Source organism: Perca fluviatilis, chromosome 15, assembly GCF_010015445.1.
Source record: "Perca fluviatilis chromosome 15, GENO_Pfluv_1.0, whole genome shotgun sequence".
NCBI classification, from domain to species: domain Eukaryota; kingdom Metazoa; phylum Chordata; class Actinopteri; order Perciformes; family Percidae; genus Perca; species Perca fluviatilis.
This window is the reverse complement of record NC_053126.1, coordinates 36,078,603-36,090,687: the sequence shown is the minus strand read 5'-3', so window position 1 is coordinate 36,090,687 and position 12,085 is coordinate 36,078,603. Positions and strand designations below refer to the sequence as shown.

At 41.9% G+C, this 12,085-nt stretch overlaps 1 protein-coding gene across 1 annotated transcript in view; it reads right to left on the bottom strand.

The window, feature by feature from the left end:
• Positions 1–1,988: 1,988 nt before the first annotated feature.
• The window catches only part of stx1b (syntaxin 1B), a 45,556-nt gene continuing 35,459 nt past the window's right edge, over positions 1,989–12,085 (bottom strand). The window contains exons 5-10 of the mRNA XM_039825258.1: positions 11,772–11,845; positions 10,531–10,639; positions 8,993–9,066; positions 3,888–4,025; positions 3,664–3,774; positions 1,989–2,683 (exon numbers count right to left, since the gene is read on the bottom strand). Coding sequence (XP_039681192.1) covers positions 2,603–2,683; positions 3,664–3,774; positions 3,888–4,025; positions 8,993–9,066; positions 10,531–10,639; positions 11,772–11,845 — 587 coding nt within the window. The 3' untranslated portion in view covers positions 1,989–2,602. The remainder of the gene's footprint in view (positions 2,684–3,663; positions 3,775–3,887; positions 4,026–8,992; positions 9,067–10,530; positions 10,640–11,771; positions 11,846–12,085) is intronic.

Here is a 12,085-nt window from a genome sequence, read left to right as displayed (position 1 = left end):
AAAACGGTGAATATCGAAATGACTTGCTCATGCATGTGAATGTGTGTGAATGTGTGTGCGTCACATGTTCCACCTTCCACGGAGAAAATCCTCCCGATAGGAACGGACTCTCCTGTTCAGTAGCACCTGTGCAACTAATTTAAGAACGGCGTGAATCACATTTCACAATCCCCAAAACACACAAACACACACTCAGGCAGGCAGGAGATGGAGGGGTGCAGGGAGGAAACCGGAGCGAATGCATCAAACCATACAGATCTAAACGGTAAACCGCTAAAAGATGTCCGGCCGATACGTCACGGGACACGTCACGCACGCACTAAAAACAGCAGCACCACGAAACAACGAAGCAACAAACGTTCCCTAATTTAAAAAAAACCCGATATAAACCATGACACTCAGGTATCCGGGGTACGCCAGCAGCAGCTTCAGAGATTTCTACATTTTCTGTCTCCATCTCGTAATGTTTTCGTTTACTTTTCTTCTTGACTTTTTAATGTGTTCTCTTCATTTTTTCAGAATCTACTGGGAGAACGGCTGGGACAGTTTCAAAGGCTACGTTTACATTGCTACGTTTTGGTTTTTAGGCCGAGTTTTGACAAAAACGGAAGTGTTTTTTTTATTTTTTTATCTCCAGTAGAAGAACTAGGTAGCGTGGAGACTCCGCCATCTGCTGGTAGTTGCCATGGTAACGTTAGTAGCTTTAAGTCTCAGAGAACGAGACGTCGTGACCTATACGACCCAATCAGGAGGAGAAACGTTGGCGGGTCAGAAGTGTTTCCAAATGTCTCCGGTTTAGGGCCTCGGAAATGCCAGAGCATGGGGAATGAGAGGGGGAAACGCCAGAGCAGGGGGAACACCAGAGCAGGGGGAATGAGAGGGGGAAACGTAGCAGAAGATATTCCTTTTTAAACCAAAACGTAGCGGTGTAGATGTAGCTTTGTAGATGACACCCACACAGATTTGACTACTATATTTCTACAGTGATCAGTGTGATGAATAACGTGGAACCCCCCCCCACCCCCCTCCGATCCTCATTGGCTATCTTTGGGGGTGGCAGAGGCGGGACTTCCTCTTATCTAAACTGCATAGATTGACTGTCCGTCTCCTCCCACCCTCCTTTAATTAAAACCCTCATCCACCCCCTTTCCTCCCCACCGTTCACCTGTCAGTCAAACGTCACATTGTCAAATCAGATTCAGCGGGAAACCAACGGCCCTTTCTTTCCCCAACCCCCCCCTCCGCTCTTTGGTTGGACTGGGTTTTCCCCCGGTGTATTGCAAGCCACTGGGCATTATGTTCTTACGTATTTAATTTAAAACTACAGTTACAGCGAGACGGCTCGGTTGGTAACTCAAGACGCAGTCACAGTTTCAAATCTGCAGGTAGCTTTTCAGCACTGACTGACTTAATCTGCTTTTTTTAAATTCCCAATTTCCCCGAATCCGGGTTCTGTCCATGAATCTGTTATCACAGAAACTATTGGGCTCTACGTTAGCGCTGCCATCAGTCTGTGACAAAGTTTCCACTGGGCTGAACAAGCTTTCTGGGGGAAACCCTGATGTTGGATAGATGAGACAAGAAGGGGAGACTGTTTTTTAGTGGGGACCTGCCACGTTGCGATGATACCCGTCCAAAAAAACCACACGCATCTAGTTTTTTCTCAACCAATTGTCTTGGCTGTGAAAAACTGTTTTGGTTTGGTGTGCAGCGCGTCACTTTCTTTCCTTGGCGTTTCTCTGAACGGCGCGTGGCAGGCAGAGCTTTGCCGGTCTACGCTAATTTAACAGGCTGACTGAGGCGAAAGAGAGGCGGGCTAAAGAGGCGTCTGAGCCAAAACGGCGAGGTCGGACCCTCCCTCCTGGAAACAAAGAGGACAAAGTTGTTTCTAACAAAGCCAGCGGGCGCTCGCCCTGCGGGACAGCGTTCCTCTAGAGTTTCTGTAAAGCCGAAGAAACTTTGTCCATTTTAAGGAGAAAAAACGTAACTAGAAAGCCGGGCACATTTATTATGTTCTTCCATAAAGTGCTCGGTTCCAGACACTTTACATAAATGTAAGAAACTAACACACAAATTAAAGTTTGGCTCTGGGAAACGCTTCATCCCGTAGAACTCGCATCCGGCAGCCGTCACTGTCACTGTCCTCGGAGACTCCCGAAAAACGAAAGAAACTGTTTAAAAAATAAGAGAAAAAAGCAAAACAAACCAACAGACAAGTAAATGTCATATTATAGGTAATCATTTTTTACAGGTAGCTAACCCATGTGTTGCTTCATATGTTCAATACATTTACATGTACAGCTGTAGTAAATAGGGTTATCTGACCTTCTTTTTGTATACGTTAAGTATTTAAGTCAGCTATAATGTGATGGCATTTTTATTGTGGTTTTTTTTTGTCTTTGTTTTTTGAACCCCACCCAACCCTGTGGTGTTTCCTCTTATCTGTGATTGGTTATCTCTTCCTAGCTGATTGGTTTATCTGTCTTGCATTTGTGTTTCAAGTTTTTGTGTTGTCGTAGTTGTCGTCGTCGTTGTCGGTGTGTCTTTTCTCTGCTGGCGGTCGGACGGTTGGGTCAGCGGCGGGCATCACGGCGGAGCGTCTCTAGAAGCCCAGCGTGCCGCCGATGGTCGACGCCAGGACCACGCCCAGGATGACGCAGCAGATGATGATCATGATCTTCTTCTGCAGGGGGACACGACGGACATAAAGCGCTGGTTAACGCTCACAGAGGGCACGTTTCTTACAGCAGACCGTTTCTCCTAAATGGACACAGCTTTTATGTATTTTCTAATAAACATAATAAATAGATAGATAGATAGATAGATAGATAGATAGATAGATGGATGGATAGATTGTGGCATCATCAGCAGACAGACAGACAGATAAGAGAGATGTATAGACAGACAGACAGATAGAGAGATGGATAGATAGTCAGATAGATAGATAGATAGATAGATAGATAGATGGATAGATAGATGGATAGATGGATAGATAGCGGCATCGTCAGCATACAGGGGCAGACAGATAGATCGATAGATAGATAGGTAGAGGGATAGATGGATAGATGGATGGAAGAATAGATAGCGGCATCGTCAGCATACAGACAGACAGACAGATAGACAGACAGATAGACAGAGAGAAAGACAGACAGACAGACAGACAGATAGATAGAGATATATATATAGATAGACAGACAGACTGACAGATAGATAGATAGATAGATGGATGGATGGATAGATTGTGGCATCATCAGCATACAGACAGACAGACAGACAGATAGATAGAGAGATGTATAGACAGACAGACAGATAGACAGATAGATAGAGAGATGGATAGATAGACAGATAGATAGATAGATAGACAGATAGAAAGATAGAGGGATAGATGGAAGGATGGATGGATAGATAGCAGCATCGTCAGCATACAGACAGATAGACAGACAGACACAGAGAGATATATAGATAGATAGATGGATAGATAGATAACTTTATTGTCTGTCCATTGACAGAAATGTTCCTTTGACAAGGCTCATTTAAAGAGCAGCTGTCCAGAGTCTAGTTCCTGTTGTTTCGAGTGGTATTGCAGAGAGGATGAAAGATGTTCTCGTGAATGTTTCTGCGGGTCTTCTCTGCCTGATGCTAGTAACTGGACAGAGCGCTTACCTTGCGGGCCTGGCTCTGGTATTTGACGGCCTTCTTGGTGTCGGATACGGCTCGCTCCACGTAGTCGACGGAGTGTTCCACGTTGTACTCAATTCTGTCAATCATCTCGCCCTGAAAAACACATGCAGACATTGAGATGTGAGCACACAAACTCCAAAACACACATACATGTACATGTCTGAAAGTGAGAGGAAGCAGTACAACATACGCTGTGTGTAACGTACCTGGCTCTCGACGAGCATGGCCATGTCGACGAACATGTCGTGCAGCTCGCGGATGCTGTTTTCCAGCTTGATGATCTCGGTGTGTCGGGTCTCGATCTCGTTCAGAGCCTGCTTGGTCATCTGAGAGTCCATCTTGATCTGCGGGAGACGCCGGACTTTAACACACTCGGACGCTTTTAAATTACAAGGAAAGGCAACTTAGGCCATGTTCAAACGTGGCGTCTTTTTTGACAAAAAAAAGTTGAACCAGTTGAGCCAAATCCCCGTGTAAAAACACACTGTTTTATCCCCTTCAATATGAGTGAAGTGATGCTCTCCATTTTTCAGAGGCCTTGTGTTATCATTACCGTGCTGTTAGACGAGACTTGGTTTCTTTCAGCCTGAAACTTGGCTTGGTGTAAAATGTTGTCGCGACCTTTGAACTCCAGTTGTGTGTTGTGTGTTTTGTTGTGTGTGTTATGTGTTGTATGTTTTGTGTTGTGTGTTATGTGTTGTATGTTGTGTGCTGTGTGTTATGTGTTGTGTGTTTTGTTGTGTGTTGTGTTATAAGTTGTATGTTGTGTTATGTGTTGTGTTTCGTTGTGTGTTATCTGTTGTGTTATGTGTTGTGTGTCATGTGTTGTGTGTTGCTTCGTTGTATGTTGTGTGTTGTGTGTTATGTGTTGTGGGTTTTGTTGTTATGTGTTGTGTGCTATGTGTTATATGTATGTGTTATGTGTTGTGTGTTGTGTGTTGTGTTGTGTGCTATGTGTTGTGTTTTGTTATGTGTTGTATGTTATGTGTTATGTTTGTGTTGTGTGTTATGTGTTATGTGTTTGTGTTGTGTTTTGTTGTGTTATGTGTTGTATGTTGTGTGTTGTGTTGTGTTATGTGTTGTGTGCTGTGTTATGTGTTTGTGTTATGTGTTGTATGTTGTGTTATGTGTTGTGTGCTATGTGTTGTGTGTTATGTGTTGTGGTGTCTGCTATGTGTTGTGTGTTGTGTATGTGTTGTGTGCTATGTGTTATGTGTTGGGTGTTATATGTTGTGTGTTGTGTTGCGTTACGTGTCATGTGTTGTGTTGTGTGCTATGTGTTGTGTGTTATGTGTTATATGTTGTGTGCTATGTGTTGTGTTTTGTTTGTGTTGTGTGTTGTGTGTTTGTGTTGTGTGTTATGTGTTGTGTGTTGTGTGTTATGTGTAATGTGTTGTGTGTTATGTGTTGTGTGTTATGTGTTTGTGTTGTGTGTTATGTGTTGTGTGCTAGGTGTTATGTGTTGTGAGTTGTGTGTATGTGTTGTGTGCTATGTGTTGTGTGTTGTGTGCTATGTGTTGTGTGTTTTGTGTTTTGTGTTGTGTGTTTGTGTCATGTGTTATGTGTTGTGTGCTGTGTGTTATATGTTGTGTTTTGTGCTATGTGTTATATGTTTGTGTTATGTGTTGTGTGTTATGTGTTTGTGTGGTGTGTTATGTTGTGTGTTTTGTTGTGTTATGTGTTGTATGTTGTGTGTGTTATGTGTTGTGTGTTTTGTGTTGTGTGTTATTTGTTGTGTTTTGTTGTGTTGTATGTTGTGTGTTATGTGTTGTGTGTTGTGTTATGTCTTTGTGTTGTATTTGTGTTGTGTGTTATGTGTTGTGTGTTTTGTTGTGTTATGTGTTGTATGTTGTGTGTTGTGTTATGTGTTGTGTGCTGTGTGTTATGTGTTTGTGTTATGTGTTGTGTTATGTGTTGTGTTATGTGTTATGTGTTGTGTGCTATGTGTTATGTGTTGTGTGCTATGTGTTATGTGTTGGGTGTTGTGTGTTGTGCTGCGTTATGTGTTATGTGTTGTGGTGTGTGCTGTGTTGTGTATGTGTTATGTGTTGTGTGCTATGTGTTGTGTGCTATGTGTTATGTGTTGTGTGTTATGTGTTGTGGTGTGTGCTATGTGTTGTGTATGTGTTATGTGTTGTGTGCTATGTGTTGTGTGCTATGTGTTATGTGTTGGGTGTTTTGTTGCGTTATGTGTTGTGTGTTATGTGTTGTGTGCTTTGTGTTATGTGTTACGTGTTATATGCTATGTGTTATGTGTTGGGTGTTGTGTTGCGTTATGTGTTGTGTGCTGTGTGCTATGTGTTATGCGTTATGTGTTGTGTGCCTTGTTATGTTATGTGTTGTGTGTTGTGGTGTGTGCTATGTGTTGTGTATGTGTTGTGTTATGTGTTGTGTGTTATGTATTGTGTTGTGTTATGTGTTGTGTGCTATGTGTTATGTGTTGTGTTATGTGTTGGGTGTTATATGTTGTGTTGCATTATGTGTCATGTGTTGTGTGTTGTGCTATGTGTTGTGTTATGTGTTGGGTGTTATATGTTGTGTTGCATTATCTGTCATGTGTTGTGTTGTGTGCTATGTGTTATGTGTTGGGTGTTGTGTGTTGTGCTGCGTTATGTGTTATGTGTTGTGTGCTATGTGTTATGTGTTGGGTGTTGTGTGTTGTGTGTTGTGCTGCGTTATGTGTTGTGTGCTATGTGTTGTGTTGCCTTATGTGTTGTATGCTATGTGTTATATGTTGTGTGCAATGTGTTATGTGCTATGTTTTGTGTTGTGTGCTATGTGTTATGTGTTTTATGCTATGTGTTGTGTGCTATGTGTTATGTGTTGTGTTATGTTATGTGTTATGTGTTGTGTGCTATGTGTTATGTGTTGGGTGTTGTGTTGCGTTATGTGTTGTGTGTTACGTGTTATGTGTTGTGTTGTGTTATGTGTTATGTGTTTCTCCAGTGTTGCGGTATGTGTTATGTGTTGTGTGCTATGTGTTATGTGTTGGGTGTTGTGTGTTGTGCTGCGTTATGTGTTATGTGTTGTGTGCTATGTGTTGTGTTGCCTTATGTGTTGTATGCTATGTGTTATATGTTGTGTGCTATGTGCTATGTTTTGTGTTGTGTGCTATGTGTTGTGTGTTATGTGTTGTGTGCTATGTGTTATGTGTTGTGTGCTATGTGTTATGTGTTGTGTTATGTTATGTGTTATGTGTTGTGTTATGTTATGTGTTGTGTTATGTGTTGTGTGCTATGTGTTATGTGTTGTGTGTTATGTGTTGTGTGCTATGTATTATGTGTTGTGCGTTATATGCTGTGTGCTATGTGTTATGTGCTATGTGTTGTGTGTTATGTGTTGTGTGTTATGTGTTGTGTGCTATGTGTTGTATGTTATGTGTTGTGTGCTATGTGTTATGTGCTATGTGTTATGTGTTGAGTTATATGTTATGTGTTATGTGTTTCTCCAGTGTTGTGGTACTTACCTGCTCTCAGAGTAACTTAGCGCCGGCTCCCAGAGTAACTTACCGCCGGCTCCCAGAGTAACTTGTGTTGCATGCTGTGTTGTGCGTTGTGTAGTATAACTCACTGATCTCCAGCTGTCTCTGGATGCTAGTGTGACTGTATGTTGTGTGTTGTGTTGTGCATTGTGTTGTGTGTATGTTGTGTTGTGTAGTATAACTCACTGATCTCCAGCTGTCTCTGGATGCTAGTGTGACTGTGTGTTGTGTGTATGTTGTGTTGTGTAGTATAACTCACTGATCTCCAGCTGTCTCTGGATGCTAGTGTGACTGTATGTTGTGTTGTGTGTTATGTTGCATGTTTGTTGTGTAGTATTACTCACTGATCTCCAGCTGTCTCTGGATGTTAGTGTGACAGTTTGTTGTGTTGTGTGTTATGTGTTGTGTGCTATGTGTTATGTGCTATGTGTTATGTGCTGTGTGTTGTGTGTTATGTGTTGTGTTGTGTTATGTGTTATGTGTTTCTCCAGTGTTGCGGTACTTACCTGCTCCCAGAGTAATGTGTTGTATGCAATGTTTTATATGTTGTGTGCTATGTGTTATGTGCTATGTGTTGTGTGCTATGTGTTATGTGTTGTGTGCTATGTGCTATGTGTTATGTGTTGTGTGCTATGTGTTGTGTGTTATGTGTTGTGTGCTATGTGTTATGTGTTGTGTTATGTGTTATGTGTTGTGTTATGTTATGTGTTGTGTGCTATGTGTTATGTGTTGGGTGTTGTGTTGCGTTATGTGTTACGTGTTATGTTGTTTGTGTTATGTTATGTGTTGTGTGCTATGTGTTATGTGTTGGGTGTTGTGTTGCGTTATGTATTTACGTGTTATGTGTTGTGTGTTGTGTGCTATATGTTGTGTGCTATGTGTTATGTGCTATGTGTTGTGTGCTATGTGTTGTGTGCTATGTGTTATGTGTTGTGTGCTATGTGTTGTGTGTTATGTGTTGTGTGCTATGTGTTATGTGTTGTGTTATGTTATGTGTTATGTGTTGTGTGCTATGTGTTGTGTTGTGTGTTATGTGTTGTTTGTTATGTGTTGTGTGCTATGTGTTGTATGTTATGTGTTGTGTGCTATGTGTTATGTGCTATGTGTTATGTGTTGTGTGTTGTGTGCTATGTGTTATGTGTTGGGTGTTGTGTTGCATTATGTGTTGTGTGCTATGTGTTATGTTATGTGTTATGTGTTGTGTGTTGTGTGTTATGCGTTATATGTTGTGTGCTATGTGTTATGTGCTATGTGTTGTGTGTTATATGTTGTGTGCTATGTGTTGTGTGTTATGTGTTATGTGTTGTGTTATATGTTATGTGTTATGTGTTTCTCCAGTGTTGTGGAACTTACCGGCTCCCAGAGTAACTTACCGCCGGCTCCCAGAGTAACTTAGCGCCGGCTCCCAGAGTAACTTAGCGCCGGCTGAAAACCTGCTTTCAGTGTGAAAGGTTTCAAATCTTCAGCTCGGCGTTAAGTTACAGTTACTCTTCTCCAGCCAGAGGCAGAGGCGCATGCACAGAGTCGTGCTTTTATTCTGAAGGAGCACATTATACATGTGATGTGACTCCGTCACAAAGAGAGAAAGAAAATACAGAAAAGAGGGAGAAAAGAGAGAAAGAGATTTGAAGGATCACATGAAAAATGTGAGGTAACTCCTTCAAAATAAAAGCTTTCCCCAGTGCATGTTCCTAATGTTACATGCCATGTGACAGCGGCCGTGTTCACCGGATGTCCCAGCGCACCGCGGGGCGATTCTGCGTCCCCGTAACCAGCCGTTAAGGACGCAGAATGGCACAGGTTAAGGTAAAGGCTCGGTGCGATGCTTACATCATCGGTGAAGACGGCCAGCTTGCCACTCTCCAACATGTCCTCTAGTTCTTCGTTGGTGGTGGTTCTCCCGGCTGCAGACAGAAAACAGAGAAGAAGACGGTTAAAGAGAGAAATGCTGACTCATCGTATGTCACGCCGTCAAATGTCCCCGGGGCCGGCCTGATGAGGGCGCCAGCAGGCTAAATGAAAAGTCAAAGATAATAAGAAAAAAAAACACTGAAACTTCCCGAAGGGATAGTCAACGAGACACACGGTGATTGGTCTGGCAGTCAGGTGGTCAGACTACTTCTTTTCTTGCCTTTGTTTTGGTAGTTATGGTGTTTGGTGTGGCGTCATGGTCTGCTTTATGGTGGGTCTGGTGTCTGTTATGTGTTGTGTATTGTTTGTTGTGTTATGTTATGTGTTATTTGTTGTGTTGTATGTTGTGTTGTGTGTTGTGTGTTATGTGTTGTGTTATGTGATATGTGTTATGTGTTGTGTGTTGTATGTTGTGTGTTGTGTTATATGTTGTGTGTTATTTGTTGTGTTGTATGTTGTGTTGTGTTATGTTATGTGTTGTGTTATGTGTTGTCTGTTATGTGTTGTATGTTGTGTTGCATGTTGTGTTGTGTAGTATAACTCACTGATCTCCAGCTGTCTCTGGATGCTAGTGTGACTGTATGTTGTGTTGTGTGTATGTTGTGTTGTGTAGTATAACTCACTGATCTCCAGCTGTCTCGGGATGCTAGTGTGACTGTATGTTGTGTTGTGTCTTGTGTGTTATGTGTTGTGTTGTATGTTGTGTTACATGTTGTGTTGTGTTGCATGATGTGTTGTGCGTTGTGTAGTATAACTCACTGATCTCCAGCTGTCTCTGGATGCTAGTGTGACTGTATGTTGTGTTGTGTGTTGTGTTGCATGTTGTGTTGTATAGTATAACTCACTGATCTCCAGCTGTCTCTGGATGCTAGTGTGACTGTATGTCGTGTTGGGTTGTGTGTTATGTGTTATGTGTTGTATGTTGTGTTGCATGTTGTGTTGTGTTGCATGTTGTGTTGTATAACTCACTGATCTCCAGCTGTCTCGGGATGCTAGTGTGACAGTATGTTGTGTTGTGTGCTGTGTGTTATGTGTTGTGTTTTATGTTGTGTTACATGTTGTGTTGTGTTGCATGTTGTGTTGTGCGTTGTGTAGTATAACTCACTGATCTCCAGCTGTCTCTTGATGCTAGTGTGACTGTATGTTGTGTGTTGTGTTGTGCATTGTGTTGTGTGTATGTTGTGTTGTGTAGTATAACTCACTGATCTCCAGCTGTCTCTGGATGCTAGTGTGACTGTATGTTGTGTTGTGTGTTGTGTTGCATGTTTGTTGTGTAGTATAACTCACTGATCTCCAGCTGTCTCTGTATGCTAGTGTGACTGTATGTTGTGTTGTGTGTTGTGTTGCATGTTTGTTGTGTAGTATAACTCACTGATCTCCAGCTGTCTCTGGATGTTAGTGTGACTGTATGTTGTGTTGTGTGTTGTGTTGCATGTTTGTTGTGTAGTATAACTCACTGATCTCCAGCTGTCTCTGGATGCGGTCCTTGCAGCGGTCGCGGTACTTGGACTGCGTGGTGTTGTACTCAGTCATCACCTCCACGAACTTACGTGACAGCGTCGAGTGCTGCAGGACCACAACACAAAAGAGACAGAGAAAAGAGATCACTCAAGGTTTTTAAAGGCAGATATTTCAGCACCGAGACTTTGGGTTTGTGGAGTACTGACTTATATGAGGCTCGGATATACTGCACGAGTTGTGAGAGAGTTTGAAAGTCTGATGTTTCTGTTTGAATATGTTTCATATTCTGTATGTGAGATGAGTCGAGGATACAAATATTTAGTCCAAATGAATCACTAGAGTTCTGTTTGTGCTGTTAAAAGTCGGACGTAAATAAATCAGATTTTTGAAAGAATGATATGGATGAAAGATGTGGAACTCTTTCCCAAACTTTCTCCTTTATCATTTGTAAAAATCAGTGAAAACTTTTCCCTGTAGGTTGTAAAAAAACATATTTTTGAACTGCTTTTTTAACTGGCTCATGCACGAACTTCAGCTTAGCTTAGCTTTAGCGATGCACTCAATCCGTTCCACAGCTTCCCTCCACATATAGAAATAAAAATAGTGTTTAATGTTGTACGGACACAAAGATATTTCAAAATGAACTCCCCCCTCAAAAGATGTCCCCCATCTCTATTGAAGAACTATTTTTGAATATTGTTCGGGACTAGGTTGTTTCATTTAATCATAGTTGATGTTAAATCAAATCAAGTCTATCAATCCTGTGTGTGTCTGTGTGTGTGTGTGTGTGTGTGTGTGTGTGTGAGGCAGCAGGGAGGAGGGAGGCAGCAGCCAATCAGAGAGCAGAATAGTGCAGGGTCATCACAGCATCTTCTCTCTGCTCTGTCATCATGACGCTCTGCACATGCTCAGTAGGATCTTTATTTCATTCATAACTATTTCTGCTCATTTTGCTAATATAAATAAAATAAATTGTTTCTATGAAAATATATGTTTTTATACTGTTTAGTTTTGCCATTTCTCTCTAGAATAAGTTTCTTTTTTTTATCAAACATTGACTCAAGGTCTGTCCTAAAGAATCCCTCAAAAAGCAGAAGAAGAAGAGTTAAACAAAGCGCCAACAAAATCATCAAAAGAATCGTCCAAAAATGCATCAAAAGCGACAAAACAGCGTCAGAAACAGCAAAGTTAAAGTGTGTAGTAAGTGTGTAGTAAGTGTGTAGTAAAAGCATCAGACCTGTGTTTTGCGGATCCTGAGGTCAGCTGATGATCTGTTGAGACCTTCTTCCTGCTCGATGCTCTGCTCGATAGCTGCAGAAACACACACACACACACACACACACACACACACATGTTAGACTCTAACACACATAGACACAGACACACACACACACACACACATAAGCACGCACGACACTTGCACACACACACACACAGACACACACACACGCACAGAGACACACACACACACAGACACATAAACGCACACACACACACACACACACACACAGACACACACACAGACACACAGACAGACAGCAGTCTTCCTCC